At 35.0% G+C, this 21,315-nt stretch overlaps 1 protein-coding gene across 2 annotated transcripts in view; it reads right to left on the bottom strand.

Annotated features, from left to right (window-relative positions):
• Nucleotides 1-21,315, bottom strand: part of LOC150101680 (uncharacterized) — a 276,464-nt gene that overhangs the window by 233,468 nt on the left and 21,681 nt on the right. For both annotated transcript variants that reach the window (XM_090400506.1, XM_090400507.1), the window contains exon 2: nucleotides 18,574-18,648. In XM_090400506.1, coding sequence (XP_090256632.1) covers nucleotides 18,574-18,648 — 75 coding nt within the window. The remainder of the gene's footprint in view (nucleotides 1-18,573; nucleotides 18,649-21,315) is intronic.

The raw sequence follows: 21,315 nt of genomic DNA, 5'->3' as shown, positions 1-21,315 counted from the left end.
TTAAATACGCAAATAAAGTTTTTAGTTGTTTGTTTATTTGTGCGTTATCAGATTGGGGGAACGTGATCTATATAAGACAGTAGATCGCCGAATAACTTTTTATAGAAAAGTAGCTCACGTAGTAAAAAAGGTTGAACACCACTGGCATATATGAAGTGCTATGTTTGTGTAACTTGTCTTACTATGGACAAACAGGAAGATCTATATATAAACATATCTCCGAGCATCAAGATCACACCCATCTCATCAAACCTCACAAATCTGACCTTGCACAACATGGAATAGAAACCACTATCCACAGGATCCAATGGCAAAACACTAAGCTACTACATAGATCCATATATAAACATGAATGTTTATATAAAGAAAGTGCCGAAGCTTTACTTCATAGACTTAACCTTAATTGGAATGACTGTCTCACTATTACAAAAGCTTGGGAAATTGTTATCCTCAACTGTATTAAATAATCTGTAATATTTAATTGAATTAAATTAATTTTAATCCATGAACACACAACTATATGAGGTGTAACAATTTAATTCCCTGAATAACCTGGAAAAAAAAAAAAAAAAAAAAAAAAAAAAAAAAACCCTACGTTCAGAATTATACATTGATGGCTACTGTCACCTTTGAAGTAGTCCACTTGTGTATTTATACACTAGTTTAGACGGTGTCCCCCATTTTTGGAAACAGACCTGGAACTTTTTTCCGGAATACTCTTGAGACACACATTACACACACAGCCACATGCTGTTATACTGATAAGCTCGTTCATCCTAATTTTGAGAACTTCACAACATTACAAACAAATAATAACAAAAACAGCAAAATTTTAGATAAAATTTCTCATCACATTTGGCTGTCTTAATTTATTAGTAAATATGTTAGCTATACAATAATTTGGACAACTTTTCTGATAGAACAAAATTAACAGGAAACTATGTGCATATTTTAGTGAAAATAAGAGACAATCAGGAAACTGTAAAGATATATATATATATATATATATATATATATATATATATATATATATATTATGGGGGTGCTTAAGGGTCAAAACTGTATAACTGAGAGGAGACCTCCATATAGTCTTTAAAGGAATGTGGAGAACCGACCAGGGCTTCTGACCTAAAGTCCAATCCTCACCTTCTTGTGGTGCACTGTGTTAGGTATCTACCTGGAGAGAGTGAACAAGGATGGGATTTAGCCGACCAAATTGTATTTTTATTGGCTTAAACCAATAAAATTATGGTACAGCATGAAAGAATTTCATGCCAGTTGGGGCATCGCCTGGTAAAAAACAATGCCCATGTTTTTTACCAGGGAACCAGGGTGAACAGCAAAAAGTCAGTTACTGGAACAAATCCTAAAACACACCCCTAACTCGACATCACCAGAGTTCAAGATCGGTACTATCAACATAAGAAGTCTGAATGGCAAAGAAATGGATCAACATAATAGGGGTGACTGAAACAAAAAAGACAAAAACTGGTGAGATCTTCCTGAGCAATAAATATAAAATGTTATATTTAGGCAATGACAATCAAGGAAAAGGAGGAGTAGCCATAGTATTCAACACTAACTACGAGGACAATCTTCTTGAATGGCAAGCAATTTCAAGTAGAGTGATGTGGGCAAATATCAGAATGGGAAACTGGACAATGAGACTTATTTGTGCCAGAAGGTTCTACTATGGTAGAAGTGAAACCTTAAGAGAGTGAGGCTTTAGAGAAAGCAACTGACACAATGAAAAATTGGTCTTTGTTGGGGATTTAAATAAAATAGCAGAGTAGGAAATGATTGTCAGACATACAAAAATATTTTGGGAAAATCTGCAGAAAAGAGCAAAGCTAATAATAATGGCAAATACCTGTTGGATTTCTACTCAGGACATGGACTGGTTATTACTAACACAATGTTCCAACATAAAAATGTGCACAAATTCACATGGAGAGAAGAGACAAGGAATAAGAACAGTCTCATTGACTACGTTATTGTTGATAGTGATGTTTTCTCACTGGCGTAGAACACTTGAGTGTACAGGAGGATATGAAATTGGAAGTGATCACCATTTAGTCTTGAGCAGGATAAAATTGATCATATTGAAAAGAAGAACATGTAAGAAAGTTTTAAAGTGAATAACAATTGAGCAGTTCTCAGATGTGAAATGTAGACTAAAATACACAAACATTATTGAAGAAAAAATGAAAACGTTTGAGAACAGGAACCAAACCTGGAGATTCAGTTGCAAGTCCTGAAGAAAACACTGAGTGATTCAGCAAGATAGGCATGTGGTGAGGTTGTCTGCAAGGATAGAAAAATCAGAACTCCATGGTGGACACAGGAAATTAAAGAGGGAGTATAGGAAAGGAAGAAAGCATATCAAAAGTTCCTGGCAACTAAGTCAGCTTGTGCTCTTAGAGAATACAGAGATAAATGTAAGAAAGCTAAACACTGTAAAACTAGCTAAACAAAAGTCATGGGAAGACTTTGGTAAGAACATAGAAAATAAATATCAAGAAGGTGGCAAGATATTCTGGAGGTTGTTGAAAATCAGAAATGAAGGAAAAAGTGCTGTAAGAGGAATTAGAGATGATAAAGGTGATATGAAAACTGCAGAAAAAGATATCCTTGAAGTATGGAGTAATTACTTCGAAAAATTGCTAAATGAAACAATCAGTGATAGCACAGTGGTAATAAGCACTGACCAGGCATGCAATCAGGAATACATATCCATACTTGAAGTAGAAAAAGCTATTAAAAGCTTTTAACGTGGAAAGGCAGCTGGTTTAGATGATATTTGACCAGAAATACTCAAGCATGGAGGTATAAAAGTCTTACAGTGGCTGCACTGCATTGTTCAGAAGGCCTGGACAGAGAGATGAATTCCAGATGATTAAAGTAGTGCTTTCATAGTACCCATATATATATATATATATATATATATATATATATATAAATAAAGGGAAAGTAAACTGAATGTGAGAATTACAGAAGTATTTCTCTACTGAATGTTCCTGGAAAGATTTATGCAAGTATACTTGAGAAACGGTTGAGAAGAAGTGTGGAAGGGAAGCTTGGTGAAGAACAAGCTGGATTCAGGCCAAATAGAGGCTGTCAGGATCAGATTTTCACTTCATGACAAAATGTTTTGAAATCATGGGAATTTAACAAAGATCTGCATTTAAGTTTTGTAGATCTGGAAAAGGCATATGACAAGGTGCCAAGAGAGAGAAACTATTCAAGACACTACAGCTGTATGGTGTCAGTGGGGCATTATATCAAGCAATACTTAGTCTTTATTTGAGTTGTAAGTCAGCAGTTAGAATTGTAGGAAACACAGGAAGATGGTTTAATGTTAAATCTGGTGTCAGAAGGATGTACATTATCCCCTCTTTTATTCATTATCTATATGGATCACATTATGAAGGAAAGTGGTATTAAACCTGATATTAAAACTGGAGATGTTAATGTCAGCTCTTTGCCTTATGCAGATGATGTTATACTTCTAAATAAATCAGCTACAAGTCTGCAAGATTCCCCGACTAAACTGAATAACTGTTGCAATAGGTATGGTATGAAGGTCTGCAATAACAAGGCAAAGAGAATGAAAATAGGCAGAAGCAGTGAAAATATCAACTGCATTTTGAATGGAGAACCTAGGCACGATTTTTAGTGAAGATGGTAAATTAAACATGGAAATAGACAACAAAAAAAATTATATGGAATAAGAGAGAAATTAGTCAAAACACTAATTTAGCTGTACAATGAAATTTTACAGCTAAATTAGTGTTAACTCATGGATATCAGAGCTGGGTTAGAAATAAAACACTTGACCAGAGACTAGAGACTGCAGATATGAGAGTCCTGAGAAATATTAGAGGAATGAGCAGATGGCATCAATGGTATATCACATTAAAAATGAGGATATTAGAAAAGTACTTGACATTATTAGCATCCAGGAATGTGTCAGCAGAGCTGAAATCAGGTGGTATGGTCACTGAAACAGAATGGGAGAGGAAAGATTAGCAAAAGAAGTTTTCTCTGCCAGGTTGGCAGAAAAAAAAAGACCTAAATATAGGTGGATAGATTATGGTAAAAAGTGCCTTAGAAGATAGAAATATAAGATCTGATAATGTTGGAGTCTTGACAGCAGATTGATTTGGAGGAAAATTGTAGATAGGAAGTTAGTGATTATGTAAATTTTTCATGTAGTACATCAATTGAGGGTACATGTCAGGAATTTGATGATGATGATCTCGGAGGTTGGATATGTTCATTTTAATATAAACTGACTAAAAATCTGAGAATTATAACAAATTGAGATTTAGACAAAACAATGAAGTCAATCCCGACATGTTTTGTTGGGATTGACTTCATCAGGCGTTAAGAACATAGAAAGCTATTAAAAGACACTGAAAAAAACATTGAGACACTCTAAAGCTATAATATTCGACTGTAAATTACAGTTATTATGAACTTGAGCTATAGTCCGTGTTAAAGTTCTATTGTTGTACACTTGTGCGTGTGTGGAACCACACGATCTCCAGTATCTGATAGTAGAGCTGAAAGAGTCAGGCAAATTATAGCTGAGATTATTGTTCATATGAAGAGGGTCCAAGGTGATTTCTTTTGACTTAACAATGCTGCGTTCTACCGCATCGTGGCAAATGTATAGGATTGAAGTTGTTGTCCAATTTACTTCATGTTGGCAGCTTTCGTTGTTCGTCAAAAGAAATCACCTTGGACCTTCTTCATAGCAAAAAAAAAAAAAAAAAACTTAACATTGTTAGAGTCAGATAGTTATTCAGAAATTGAGAGTGATCCAACAAGAGAAATACGCAATAGAACCAATAATCTCCTACAAAAGACGACAGAAATTCCAAGAAATACACGGCTTTTCATCCGTTCTTTACACCCACTCATTCCAAGGTTATATGGTCTCCCTAAGGTAGATAAGGAAAACTATCCACTGAGACCTATAGTAGACAGCATTGACTCACCCACATACAGGTTATCTAAATAAATGTCATTGTTAAAAGTTAATGCGGGAAAATCTTCTTCTTATATTAAAAACTCAACAGATTTTGCCTCTAAAATCAAGGACTTAAAACTCAAATCTTTTGACATCATGGTGAGCTTTGACGTGGTAGCACTCTTTACCAACATTCTGACACAAGAAGTTCTCCATATTTTAAAGAACAAGATCTCAAATAAAATGTTCTCTCTACTATCTCACTGTGTAAACTCTGGCTATTTTGAATTCGAAAGTAAACTTTATAAACAGGTCAAAGGATTAGCTATGGGAAACCCCCTCTCTCCTATATTAGCCAACATTTTTTTCGAGGATTTTGAACAAAAGGCAATCTCCTCTTTTAGTTTAAAACCAAGAATTTGGCTTAGATATATGGATGATATATTCCTGATATGGAAGCATAGTATTGAGAATCTTCACAGGTTTCTCAATCACTTAAACAACCTCCATCAGGATATCAAATTGACCATGGAGATTGAAGAAAATAGTTCCCTCTGTTTCCTAGATGTTAAACTCACCAAGACTAAAAGTCTCTATATTTAGAAAGCCAACACATACGGACAGATATTTGCATGCGTCCTCACATCATCATCCAGCGCAAAAGTTGGGTATTATATCAGCTCTTGCGAATCGTGCAAGATCTGTACTGTCAGATGAAGAAGAACTAAAAAAAGAACTACAACATCTTAAATGGACCTTTAAAAGCAATGGCTACTCTTTAAAAAGTATCAACAAACAATTATCCCACCGTCAACGTAGAGACACAGGACGGCTCCAAAGGTTATATCTCCTTGCCATATATCAGTCAAAAGAAATCACCTTGGACCTTCTTCATATGAACAATAATCTCAGCTATAATTTGCCTGACTCTTTCAGCTCTATCAGATACTGGAGATCACGTGGTTCCACACACGCACAAGTGTACAACAATAGAACTTTAACACAGACTATAGCTCAAGTTCATAATAACTGTAATTTACAGTCGAATATTATAGCTCTTTAATTGTATAGCTTTAGAGTGTCTCAATGTTTTTTTTTTTTTTTTTCAGTGTCTTTTATTAGCTTTCTCTGTACTTATTGCCTGATGAAGTAAATCCCGACGAAACATGTGTTTTCAAATAAATCTCAATTTGTTATAATTCTCGGATTTTTAGTCAGTTTATATTAAAATGAATATATATATATATATATATATATATATTTGTATAAAGAGAATTTAATGACTGAAACCGAGAATAATTGTATGGTTTTAATGGTATAACACACTACTAGTTTTGACAGCCTTCTTCAAGTGTCTCTTAAAAATAGGAAACAGCAATAAAAACACTGAAGTTTAAAAAAACTGAGAAACACAGGAAAAAATTACAGTACATAATTAACATGAAAAAACGTAGTTACATTTAAGTTTTTTTTTTTTCAATCATGGCATTGTGATTCAGTGTCATTCAGTACTTGTGAACGGCAGTACTGAACAAAAGCTGAATGGCTATCTGGGAGGTTGTAGCTCAAATTGTTATTTAAATGTTCATGATTAAGGATGATTTCTCTCGACTCCACAATTTTTCTTTCAAACTCATCATGGCAATGAAAGATGTTTTTGGATCTATCCCAGCAGAGTGAATGACCCTGTTGTTCATCATCAGGATTGTTCGAGAAAAGAACATGACTAGATAAGGCACTGGCGCATGTTCTTTTGTAAGAGATGTCTCTCTTATGCTCCTCTATACGTAATTCAATACATTTATCTGTTTGACCAAAATAAGGGATATTACAGTCACACCATATCTTGTACACGCCAGGATACGTCATATTATGATGATGATGAGGCTTCGAATGGCTTACTAGACAGCGGATTTTTGGAAGTGTAATAAATAAAGTCCTGATGTTGTATTTCTTAAGAACTCTTTTTTTTTAAACTTAAGTGTTTTTATTGCCGTTTCCTATTTTTAAAAGACACCTGAAGAAGGCTGTCAAAAGCCGAAACTAGTAGTGTGTTATACCATTAAAACCTTACAATTATTCTCGGTTTCAGGTAATTAAATTCTCTTTATACAAATGTATCAAAACAACCTAGTCAATGTTCCTCAACACACACACACACACACACACACACACACACACACACACACACACACACACACACACACACACACACACACACACACACATAATGAATGAATGGCTTCATATACCTCTGCTACATTCATGGTTTGTAATTTGTTTGATGACCCCATCCATTTCACTCCAAATCTACTTGTCCATTTCACCCTAGGAATGCAGGTGATTACTGCAGTTACCAAATATTTCTTACTTTCCCATGCGTTAATGCACTTTCTTCTTCCAAGTTCACCTGACACTTGGCATAGTCCTTTTTCCACATACCTTCTCAATGACTCTAACTCAGCATCCTTCTCTCCTGAGGACTAGGATGACATGTCAGGAACAACCACATCCAGATGTTATGATCCCCCTTACTATCATGTTATTTCCTATGCACAGTGTTCCCCATAATGAGCAGTTTGGCACCTGCTAAACCAATCTACCTAAACATTTCCATAGCCTACAGTAAAACCCAACAAATATCTTGTCCTATGCCTCTATACCAGGGGGGGGGGGTGGCAACCAGAGCCCAAACGTGCATTTTTGGTGGCCCATAAAAAGTTGACCATATTTACATGGCACGTATGTTGAATTATTTAAATAACACATTTTATAATACATAGTTTATTAACAATATGATACAATGTGAAAAGGGAAATCACATTTTATAATATGAATAATAAATTAAAAACAATTTTATACCTATACTTCGTGTTATCGCTGTGCAATTTGGCACAAATCAGCCGTGTGAGTCATCAGGAGTGGGGATAACAAAGGCGACTTCATCCTACGACAACCAAGATTTTGGTGCACTTTTTGCAGTCGCGTTCCTTGGTCAGTCTTTTAATATAATTTAATAATTCAATAACATCAACTATTATTTTCAGAGTATATTTGTTAAAAATAATTTCAAAAATGGTTCAAGAACATGTAAAATTGCAGATGAAGTAAGAGGGTTTAATGATGAATGGAACAGCAAGTACTTCTTTATTGAAAATGGGTGTAAGCCCCTTTGTCTTACTTGTCAGAAAAGTGCTGCTGTTATGAAAGAATAAAATATCAGATGTCATTACGAGAATGAACATGAAAGCTAATACATGGATTTGAACCGTGAACTTGGAAAAAATCAAATTAATAAATTACAAACTTCTTTGACTGCTCAGCAAAACATATTTAAGAAACAAAGTATTCATAATGAATTGATTGTTCGTACTAGTTATGTTGTAGGGGGAACTTGTTGCTAAAGAAGGAATGTGCTATACAGATTCAGAATTTACTAAACTCTGTTTATTATCTGAAAATGAACAAATATGCCCAGAAAAGAAGACGTTATTTCAAAATATTAGTTATCTGCCAGGACTTGTACAGAACCGGATTTGAACCGTGAACTTGGAAAAAATCAAATTAATAAATTACAAACTTCTTTGACTGCTAAGCAAAACATATTTAAGAAACAAAGTATTCATAATGAATCGACTGTTCATATTAGTTATGTCGTAGGAGGAACTTGTTGCTAAAGAAGGAATGTGCTATACAGATTCAGAATTTATTCAACACTGTTTATTAGCTGAAAATGAACAAATATGCCCAGAAAAGAAGACATTATTTCAAAATATTAGTTATCTGCCAGGACTTGTACAAGGCGAGTAGAAGAAATCGGTATCAATTTATTTGAGCAGCTTAAATTTAAAGCAAAATCGTTTGAGTGTTACACTCAGGCAATGGATGAAAGTACCGAAGTAACAGACACTGTGCAGTTAATGATATTTATTCGGGGAATCGATAGTGACTTTGATGTTCATGAAGAATCAGCCAGTTTGTGTGGTTTAAAAGGTACTACAACCCGCAATGACTTGTTCATAAAGGTAAAAGAAACTATTGATTCTTTAGAATTTGGACTGGAAAAAAATTATATAGTGTGACAACCGATGGTGGAAGAAATATTTGTGGCTCTAACACCAGTGCGGTAGGTCGAATTTGTGTGGAATTACAGAATTTAAGTTATGATAATACAATGGTGTTCTGCATCATTCATCAGGAAGCACTTTGTAGCAAAATTTTATCATCAATGAAAGACATTATGGACACTGTTGCATTATTACATCTGATGCAACAGTCTGAAACACTGCCAATTTCAAGAATTCTTGATAGAAATAGAATTGGAGTATGAGGACATTCTCTACTACTCAGCTATTAGATGGTTAAGCAGAAGTGCTGTGCTAAAAAGATTTTTTTAATTTATATGAAGAAATAGATATTTTCATGACGGAACACGAAAATACTGTCCCACAACTATCGAATAAAAAATGGATAACGTATCTTGCATTTATGGTAAATATTACAACGTACCTTAATGAACTTAATTTGAACCTGCAGGGTTCAAATTAGGTAATTTACTCGCAGAACTGTTTTCTGACATAAAAGCTTTTGAAAGCAAACTATGTCTGTTGAATAAACATATGATGAAAGAAAATCTACATCAATATATTTGTCAAATTTGCATCTACAGTTGAATGGCAAACACAAAAGGAAATTTTTTTGTTGGTACTATTGAAGATTTACAAACTGAATTTTCAACAAGATTTGTGGATTTTCATAAAAATAGCATCGAAATGAGATTATTTTTGAACCATTTTAATGTCGACATTGATGACATACCAAACCAACTACAGATGGAAGTTTTGGAATTACAACACAATGAAACATTAAAGAACAAAAAATACCAAAAAAATTTGAAGAATTAATCAGTTTCGGAAAGAAGATGATAGTTGTATTTGAAATCACATACATTTGCAAACAAGTATTTTCTGCAATGAGTTTTAGAAAAAATAAATTTTCTTCTCGACTGACTGATGAATATTTGCATGCTTCGATTTGAATTTGCACCTCAGACACACATATTGTGATGCATAAACTATCTTACTTTGTTTTTAGGTGATAATTTTTTGTTGAGTTTCATTTTCATGCTTGTTTCATATTTCATGTTTTTCAAGACTGATATCATAAAAATTGAGAACTTAAGTTTTTATTTTTTCACTCACTATTTTCTCTTAATTAAATGCTTGTGGCCCGATTATTAAAAATAAAAGTTGAATGTGGCCCGTGAGTCTGAAAAGGTTGATGACCCCCTACTCTATACCATACACCTTGAGAAGCCATCAGTGTTCTTTCCATTCAGTTCCAGGAACAGAAATAAATGAGTGGGTGATTTATCAGTGTTCTTCATTTTCTGAGTCTTGTCCCAGTCCACTTTAGTGATGACTGATCTGGACTGATCTGATATAAATTGGATCCAGGGATGCTTCTTACTCTGATAACAGATGGGGATATGCTTGGGCACGAGCATGTTTAAGTTTCTTGTGGTGGGGTATCTGCCGAAGAATGGCTTAATTATCTGCAACGCATTCTACTACAGTTTTGGGAAAGGTGAAAACTAACTATATTTTGGGTATTGCAGTTATGAAACCTGTAATATAGTTCACTGCTTGGATGACAGAATTTTTTTGGTCTGTTTTCTAATTTACAGCAAATGTAAATTTCTGCTGATGATTTGCCTGTTGTATGGTAAGAAAAACCATGCTGACTCTATAGAAGATCAGTTAACCCACCAGATGATAAGAGAGTAGCAGAGTGTTAAAAAATCAAATGCTGCTAAGGATGAGATCGTGTTAGTGTGTGTGTGTGTGTGTGCGCGCGCGTGCATGTAAAAGCATTACTTCCTGGTTAAAAGGGAAAAGTTGTTGTTGTTGACCTCCTATAAGAGGTCAACAACAGGTCATACCGAGAGGGGAATGGCAATTGTTTCTATTGAGGGAGACCTGTTGGTATGGGATATAGTTGCCTACTAGGATGGTGACGCCTCTGTGGGCAGGCCACTCCTCCTTATCCTGTTCATATGGATGATACAGACATACTGTAATGTAGAGTCCTCAGCAGGTTTCAAATAAGTTTTCTGCACATTCTGAATTAGAACTCTGCAAGAGAATTGTGATGTCACTAATGTTTTTGTAATAATTTATACATTATAACAATTACACTGTAGGAATGTATAAATTATTTTTGTTTTGTGGATTCACAAAACATTGTAGAAACAGACACCTAGCAGAAAAAATTTATCCATTTTTTCTGCTAGGTGTCTGGAGGTCTCTTTATATGGTGTTTGTGCTGTTTTTTTGAGTGAGGTCATATTAGACTTAAATACTATTAAATACGCTGCAAATCGCTATTCCTTACATACTTTTTTTTTTTTGTCCTCTTGAAGATGTAAGAAGGTTTTCTGCAAGATGCTGTGGTAAACTTTCCCTTCATTTCCTGATATGGAATGTTCTGCACTGTCTCGATCTGTGAATCACTTTCTCATCCTTCAGCCTTTGACATCCTCGGGAATAGACTGGATGTTCTTCCTCGCAGTTAACACCCTTAAGACATCTTTGTTTTGTTTCTTTCCACACACAGCAAAGACAGAAAGCCATAATAGGAATTTTCAGCAGCATGACCCACAATTTTTGGCATTCAAAGCATCTCAGTGGATTTTGGATGTAGTTAGTGATAACCTTGTATGATTATTATTATTATTAATACACCTTCCAGGACACATTCAGGAAAGGCCCATCATTTAGACACTCATACTTAAATATTTATCAATATCTCTCCTATAACACATTTACTGAAGATGCATTCAAAACATGTAATGAAAGTGCATTCTACATCTTCACATGCTACAAGAATAACCTGGACTGTACATGCTTTTTAATGACATACCTAACCAGCTACCAGGGATAACCACAAGTTCCATCTCCATGATTCTTAAGCTACAAAGTCTCACTTTGTCAATACTTAAGATCCCCTTACTAATTTATCTGTGTCTATTATGTCTCCTATCCATCATCTATTCCTTAAACTTTGAGGAAAAGACTAAGGAGAGGAGCACAACTGTACAGGTCAGTTATCATCTTGGTTACTCGCCTGCAAATATTTTCAACTGTCTCCCCCATCTCCTTGGAACAATACCTGTGATCATATCTGTGTGCAGTAATCCAGATGTGGTTTTATCAAAACCTTGTAAAGTGGGAGAGTAACACCCTTATTCCTAAGAGTAAGTGCTCTCTGACATTGCAGTTATCTGATATGATAACTTATCACAGCAATGTGGTCCTAAACTTTAATTCTCTGTCTACTGTTATCCACCATCTCTAACTTTATATTAATTGCAGCAAATTACTGCTAACATAATACTCTTACTGCAATATCCCTAGTCCAAAATGCATTTGGGATCTTTTTTAACAGCACTGTCACCCAATGACTTCCACTGTCCATAATAACTTCCAAGGCAGTACAAGGGTGGTCTGAAAAGTTCTCGGCCTTGACCATAGATGGCAACACTATCAGCAATATTTTTTTTTCCTAAGTTGGTACATCTGTCATAAGCATCCATGTGAAATTGCAAGTCATTCTATCAAGAAATTTGTTTTATACAGCTGTCTGAAGCAAAAGTGTTGTCTGTATCCCTTGACATGGATAAAATTGAGTATCGTGCGGTTATAAATTTCTTTGTAAAAGAAAGTGTAACGAAAAAAGAAATTCATTTGAAGTACATAAAAGTTTATGGGCACTCTTCTCCTTCATTTTAGACAATTAAGAAATAGGCTGCCGAGTTAAACATGGCCATACCAGCCTTGAAGGACATCCAAAAAGTGTAACAACACCAGAAATCATTGATCAAGTGCACGATATGGTATTGGATGACTGGCGAGTCAAAGTACATGAAATTGCTGGACTATAGGCATTTCAAAAGAACGTGTAGGATACACAGTCATCCCTCAAATTATGTCCATGATCCCATAAAGGAATAAATAACATTTTCGGCTATACTTTCAAACAAGACACAAGCAAGCATAAGGTAAAGCATGCACAGTGGCAACAGCGCTTTCAATAGCAATCTCCCTTGGCAGTAGGCAAGTGTCTTCAGCAGTTCCTCTGTTGATTTTGTGTTTGAGAAATGGGTTATTTGTGTACTTATCATTAAATATTTTGAGATGTTTTGTGCAACATGGCCCCTACACGCACAATCAAAAAACCTAGTGAAGAATCACAGAAAAAGAGGCGAGCAATTGATCTTGAAATGAAGTTTCATGTTATAAAGCAACATGAAGCTGGTAAACCCGTCAGTGTGATCTCTACGATTTTATAAGGATAAAATCGTAGAGGCTGTGAAAGGATCTGCTTCCATTAAATCGATGATAGTGATGAAGCAACAAGGTCCTATTGGAGATATGGAAAAGCTACTTGCATCATGGATAGAGCACCTGAACCAAAAGCACATACCCCTTAGTACTGTGACCATAACTTCTAAGTCTCTTCAACATGTTGATGGAGAAAGCAGAACCCGATTATGACTACGAATTCAACGCTTCTTCCTGTTGGTTCATGAGATTCAAGCAGCGTTTTGCGCTGCATAATGTGAAAATGTATGGTGAATTTGCAAGTGCTGATGACAAGGCTGCCATGGAGTTTGTAGAGAAATTGGATAAAATTATTATGGAGAAAAATTATTTGCCATAGTAAATATTTAATATGGATGAGATGTCCCTGATTCGGAAAAAAATACCCGAGTGGACATTCATACACAAAAAGCTAAAATCTATACCTAGTTTCAAAGGTCTTAATGTCCATATTATGATTCTATTACAGGTAATGTGGCTGGATATAAACTGAAACCATTTGTGATATGGCACAGTGAGAATCCACGAATCTTCAAAAACATTAGGAAGCATACTCCCAGTTCATTATCGGAGCAATAAGAAGTCGTGGATGACTCAAAAATTGTTTGAGGATGCCCTTAATCAACTGTTATGAGAGTGAATTAAAAAGCTATTGTGTGAAAGAAAATGTAGAATTTAAAATTTTATTAATTCTAGATAATGCTCCAGGCCATCCATCTTATAGTGGCGATCTTCACCAAGTTCAAGGTCATGTTTCTCCCTCCAAACACTACTTCATTGATCCAACCGATGGATCAGGGAGTTCTTGCATTTAAGGCTTATTTATCTACGGAGAACTTTTTCACAAGCCATTTCTGCTAATGAAGGAAATGACCAGACTCTCATGCAATTCTAGAAAACATTCAATATTTATCATGCTATTAAAAATATTGCTGTGGCTTGGGATGGAGTGACCTCTCAATGTATAAGTGGCATATGGAAAAAGACATTAAAAGGTTTGTGCATGATTTTGCAAGTTTGTAATAGTGGGCCTAGCAAACAATCTGAATCTCGAAGTGAATGATGGCATAATTCAACTCATAGAAAGTTCTGCTGAAGAGTTGACCAATGAAGAATTGGTCAAACTGGAGGAACAACTGTTGCAGAAGAGGAAAAGCGAGAAAAGGAAGAGGGAAAAGAGAAACAGGAAGAGGTAGTTAAACAATTTACAGTGAAGGATCTTGTCCAAATGTTCTTTGCAGTTAGCGATGTTCTCAAAATTGCTGAAGACATGGACCCCAATATTGAACACTATTTAATAATAGAAACAAAAGTACATGATGTGTTTGCTTGCTATGAACAAATTTATGATGAAAAGAAGAAGAGGAATAATCAAAGCATATTGGACATTTTCATCAAAAAAACAAAGGTTACCACCAGAAGAGCCACAGCCTGATCATTCACACAAGGAAGGTAATGAAGATGTGATTGTGGAGGAAGATTTGAGTGATTATTCCACGGTTTTATAGTGGCAGTAACACACAGTACAGTTTTATAATAAAAATAAAAATAAATCATCTAACGCCTTTTTTATTCCCATATATAACAAGGTTTAAAAATTAAAATGACAGTATACTTATTACAGTTAAGTCCCTAATCCCTATAACTCTGTTGATTTAATGTATCGACTTATGTTCTACAGGATGGAACGGAACCTGGATGCAAGTCGAGGGATGACTGTATTTTGCATGAAGAATTGCAAATGAAAAAGCTCTACACAAGATGAGTGTCACGCTTGCTCATAGCAGATCAAAAACCCACTCGCATGAAAATCTCTGAACAATGCTTTGTGCGTTTTAACAAGAATAAAACTGATTTTGTGAGTCTATTTATTACTACGTATGAGACTGGGATTCACCATCACAACACCACAATCCAAACAACAGTCAAAACAGTGGACAGAAGCCGGTTATTCAGCGCTAAAGAAGACAAAGTCAGTTCCATCAGCAGGAAAGGTCATGGCATTGGTGTTTTGGGATGCTAAAGGCATTTTGTTTATTAATTATCTTGAAAAGGGTAAAACAATCACTGGGGAATATTATTTCGATATTTTAACCAGACTAGATGAAAAAAATCATGAGAAAAGACCCGATTTGCAGGAGAAAAAAATCATCTTTCATCAGGATGCACCTGCCGACAAAAGTGTTTTGGCAATGGGAAAATTAAGGAATCTGCACTATGAATTGTTGAAACATACACCCTATTTCGCAGATTTGGCTCCCTCTGATTTGTATCTCTTCCCAAAACTAAACCTCTTCCTTGCTGGTGAGCGTTTTTCTTTGAATCACGAGGTGATTGCAGCTGTAGAGGGGTATTTTGCAGATCTCACTGAGAACCACTACAGGGATGGGATAATGGTGCTGGAGCATCGCTGGAATAAATGTATTAGTCTTAAGGGAGATTATATAGAAAAATAAAAATAATTTTGAAATTATAAATTTATTTTTTCGTTGTTAGGCCGAAAACTTTTCAGAACACCCTCATAACTTGACTGATTACTTCCAACAAATTTCCATTTATATAATACTCTGCTTATAACTTCCTTCATCAAAAATGCATACCTTTACATTTGGAAACATTTAATTGACATTCATTGTAATGTGCCCATTAAGCAATTTGTTCAAATCAGCTGCAGGAATTCAGGTATCAGTATAATGCTTATCACTCTTCCTCATTTAGCATCATCAGCAAATAACAGAATATCACACTCAATATCCTTCCTAATATCATTAATGCACATGGTAAACAATGACTCAAGTAAGGAACCCAGTGGTACATCAATGGTCACCTTCCTCACGGATTTAATAATACCATATATTGCTTTCTGGTATCTGTTGATTGGCCACTCTCCAATCCATGTCACAAGTTTATTTTTCATCCTGTTCCATTTGAGTTTTTATAACAATCTCCCATGCAGAATTCTGGCTTGGCAAAATCCAGAAGTACTGTGTTATAGCCATTCCTCTTATCCATCTCTTCTGTCAATAATGTTATAGAACATAAGCAGAGTGCTAAAGCAAGAGAGCTACCTGTAATAAAATTAAGCTGTCCTCTATAAAGGAATCCACTATTTTACATAAAATTTCTCACCAGCACTCTGATGACCATGCCAGTGATACTAATTGATCTATAATTTGCTGCATCAGTCTTAGCCCCAGCATTATATAATTGGAATTATCTTGCTCTTCTTCCACTCATCATGTATGAGGTGACTGAGATGACCAACCAGGTCAGGGTAACTACTAACTGTTTTGCACATTTCTTTGGTACCTGTGATGATATCCTATCCAGTCCATCTGCTGCATTTGAGTCAAAGCTCTTGTAACAGCTAACTCATCTGCTTGTATTCTTTCATTCACTTCTCTCCAGAATCTCTGCTTCAATGTTTCCTCTAAGCTGTGTGTGTGCATATACACAAAATTTTTGCTTTCAGAATTTCTAAAACAGTCAATATTTTTGAATATACTATAAAAACGAATTATATGATAAATCACACATGTCACTTATTTTTAGTAATTTCTTCAATTTCTCCACTCCAATGTTTCTCTAACCCATTCCAACATAATACATTCTAATTAGTTACTTTTAGCCTGTGTCATGCAGAACTGATGCTGATGTTAGCAAGTTGTAGAAGCAAATTCCTTTAGAACATCTACTCTCTAGACAATGCAATCACTTGTACTCATGCAAACGGTGATGGATTTTTGTAGCCACATAGATTTAAGTGAATTAATCCCAGAATTTTACAGGTTATAGATAGATGAAGAAAAAGGGCAACATTAACATGAGAAATATTACATTAGCCAGTGCATTAAACTATTAAAATGTTACTGTCAAAATTAAAGTGGAAAATAGCTGCAAGTTTGTTTAATTTGAATGGTTGGACAAATATGCGATTTCTTTATAAAATTGCATTTATATGAAGTATTTAAATAGCTGAAGAAGTAAGAATTTAATTTGCTCTTACAGAAATATTTAGCATACAATGTACAAAATCTTTTAACAAAGATGTTGTCACCAATTTTGCTATTGTGAGCACCTACTGCACACATTGGGCCTGAGACTGGAAACTTGAACACAATGTTTTTCACGTGAATGTGGGTAGGCAAAAATTAGAAAGTATATTGGTCTGCCTGAAATATATACCTTACTATTGATCACCTAACTTTCTTGTGTATCTGTATTCAGTAAGGTTATTCTTCCATCATCATAATTCATCCTCTTACTATATAGTCATAAAATTCTTTCAGATTCTCTTCAACATTTGCCCACCATCACTCCACCTGAAACTGCAAAACATTCAAAAAGTTGATCTTTATGTTTAGTGTTGAATGCTACAGTTATTGCTTCCTTGCCCTGATCACTCCTCCTCTGTTCCACTACTTTTAATATGGATGGTGCCTATCTTCAATTCTCTTGGGTATGAGATGGTTCAAATAACTGACTTTTCAATGTGCATCCTGGTTACCCAATAAAAACACTGTCCTTGTTTAACAGGAGAATACCAAGACAGTATGACATTTGATCATGGCATATTATACTATTATATTTGTGTGTGATTTAAGTTAATACATAGGAGACAGCAAGTTGTAGAAGAAGTTGTAGATTGTGTTCAGCTGGGTCTAAAATTAAAAGCCTATCCTCATTCATTCAGATCTTGTAAAAGGGAATCATGGAAAGATGATGATCAGACACAGAATCAGAAGCTTGGTTAGTACACTGCACATTAATTAATTCATTCATCCATTCATTCATTTACTCCATGCAAGCTATGTGGATGTCTCCTCTCAGCTATCTAGCTTAAGTGATCCTTTCTTGGAATCACTTTATCTGTCCCGATAAAATGATTCCAACAGTGTGATGGCATATCTACTTTAGCATGTAGTACTTGCAAGAGGACTCTTAGTCAACTGTTGTATAAGTTCTTGTACCTTTAAAACTAGCTATGTTTGTCAACAGTGAGAATGGAATGAATGTGTTGTTTAATTGTCCTTCGATTAATTAGTAATAAACTTTTAAATAAAATATTTTTAATATTTTGAGAAAGTATTGCTAACAGCATACTTAAACAATAGTTAACGAACAAGCTACACATGTTAACCAAAATCCTCGCGTTTACTGTATACATGACCTGCTATAGAAAATTTTTAAAAGGATGTCAATATAACATTTACTTACAGGAGTAAGAAAGACTTCTCCGGAATCTTTAACTTCCAAAATGGCATGATTACGTGAAACTTTTTTATCACCACACTATAAAAAGAAAAAAAACGAAGGTTAATAATTTTTTAATAAACATAAAAACCAGTACAGAAAACAGATCTAAGAAAAATAAATAAAATTAATACCCATTGTGGATATCAACAACAACAACAAAAAAAAGTCCTATTCATTCTTATCTCATAAGGATCAATTATGACTAAGCCAAGTACTATAACAAGTTAATGACTACTTGTGTTAGAAGAATCATTAGAACAAAAATGGCCTATTATAATAATGCTTCTAAGCTGAATATTTCACAATCTTCCATTTATTCAACAGGATACAGCCTGCCAAATGTGAAGGGCTAAATCCAAATAATAACAATGATAAAAAACTTGAAAACAGCAAAAAAAATATCAAAATAAAATGTTTGTCTTTTTCTCCTCTACCCCTTTCACAGACACCCACCTCTAGAGATCGCATCCTTTAAAGAGGTTTAACCCAACGTGTAATATAGCTGTTTCATACACTGCTGAAGGTTTCCTAAGATTTTCAGACTATATGGGGAAAAAAATGAAAGAGAGAGAGTGATTGAGTGTGTTTTTTTTGAAAGGGGGGAGAGTCCTTCAAAGATATCTCTGCAGGTTGTCTCATTCAACTAATTTTTTTTTTTTTATAATGTGAATCAAATTCATGAAAGGTTGTAAATCTTTCAAGGGTGGCATTAGTACTGTGGGAAGGCTAAAGGATCAGATAATCCAAAAATCCTGCTCTAGAAAACAAACATGGAACTTTTCAAGACACTTCAAACATTCAAGAAGCATGTGATGGCCTAACACTGGGCAATGAAATTTATCTACAACCTAGAGATATTCAACAAATATCCATACCAACAGTAAGATACAACCCACAACCTATTCAGCTGGATAACAGAAGTGCCATTAACTCAGAATTGTATGATATGATGATTGCATACAGTGTGAGCAACTATGCAAATATTGCACTACTATATTATTGTTTTCTCTTTTCATATGAGCCCCTAGTTTTAAAATAAGCTAATAACACAATAAATGAAAAACAGTTCACTATAAGTTCCAGCATACTTTCTATAAACTCAATTTTACATGCACTACTAATCTAAATACCTACTATGTTGCTAACAACTTTTTCAATCTTTCCTACTTGTCTGGGATCTATCCTATGGCATGAAAAGAAACCTTTATTCAACCTATGTAAAAAGTTAGTATCAAACTATCATCCAATTGCTCTCGCTTCAGTTTTGCAAAAAGTCACCGAGGCCAAACCTTCCCTACCTGAAAGGCAACCAAATAATCTGTGACCAGCAATATGGATTTTGCCATTCCAGATGCAGAGCAGACCTGACCTCCTAGACATCAACATTCTAATTTGGACACAAGCCATGAAGACTTGGGGAAATTCATGAGCTTACTTTTGAAATTTACACAGCATTTAATTAGGCCTAGCACAGAAGCCTGTTCACTAAACTGCCATCTTATGGTGTGCCTTCTCCCTTTACAATTAAGTTGCAAATTTTCTCTCCTCAGATTCCACCATCAATACTATGAACAGGCCCGGCTGGTGGCATGTGCAATATACACAGGTGCCGCAGAAGAAAAGGTGTCTAAAAGATATCAAGAAATATGAGATAAGAGTTTAAATGAACAATGAATGGTACATATAATTATGAATGTACATCGTCTTCAGTTCGGGCCCCTTCAGATCTTCAGAATTTATTTGTTCGTTTCCGGGAGGAAACGAACAAATAAATTCTGAAATTGTATCCTGGACTCGATTACATCACTGTAATTTTTGATTACAATTTAAGAAAATATACATAAACTAGTTCTTTATTTTTTGATGTATCATAAATCAACTTATGATTAATTGTTCAGTTCCATGTAAAAAAAATTGTATAAGCAGGACTAATCTGTAGGTAACATTATATGTAAAGCAGTTTTCATTTGTTTTTCGTTGCCTGTTCGTTTTATTCACAATTTATTCAAAAAAAAACTTTTTTGGAAAGGCGCTGAACATTAATCGCACAAGAAAAATACTAGGCGCCGGTGCTGACTATGAAGCAACTGAGGCAGAATCTGAGGAAAGATGGCAATACCCCAAAGGCTCTAAACTTTCATCAACTCTTTTCTAATTATACATAAATTACTTTTTTTCTCACTGACCTCAAATCCTATCCACAGCTTTGTGGATAACAGTATAATCCATTTCTCTTTACTTGACAAACCTTGTATTGTACAATCATCCAAATCTTCAAGGCCTTTTCCACAGTCAATGCCTTAAACACTGATCTTGCAATTCTTCAGAAGCACCCTTCTGAAGATACCTGATAAACTTCAAACACTAACAAAAATGCAATCTTGTTTCTTTCAAGAAAGATCTTGCCTCACCTACCCTAATTTTTGATACTACCCAGATCTCTAAACCAGATCAGATTTCTCTGCTTGGGATGACTAACACCTGTATCCCCCCAACACAAAGCACCATAGCCTCACCCACCACACTTTAACCACAAAAAGTGCTATTATCTGCTCAAAACAATATGCTTTTCATCTGTACAACTGTTACCACTGTACAAATCCAAAATCTATCCAACCTTGGAATAGTACTCAAACATTTGGGATGGTGCACCAAAAACATATCCAGAGGGCAATCCGAGTAAACAATGAGTTCTCTCCTCTC

Source organism: Typopeltis vanoorti, chromosome 11 (assembly GCF_054136105.1).
Source record: "Typopeltis vanoorti isolate ZY-2024b chromosome 11, IOZ_Tvanoo_1.0, whole genome shotgun sequence".
In the NCBI taxonomy this organism is placed as follows: Eukaryota; Metazoa; Arthropoda; class Arachnida; order Uropygi; family Thelyphonidae; genus Typopeltis; species Typopeltis vanoorti.
This window is presented reverse-complemented; position numbering and strand designations above follow the sequence as displayed.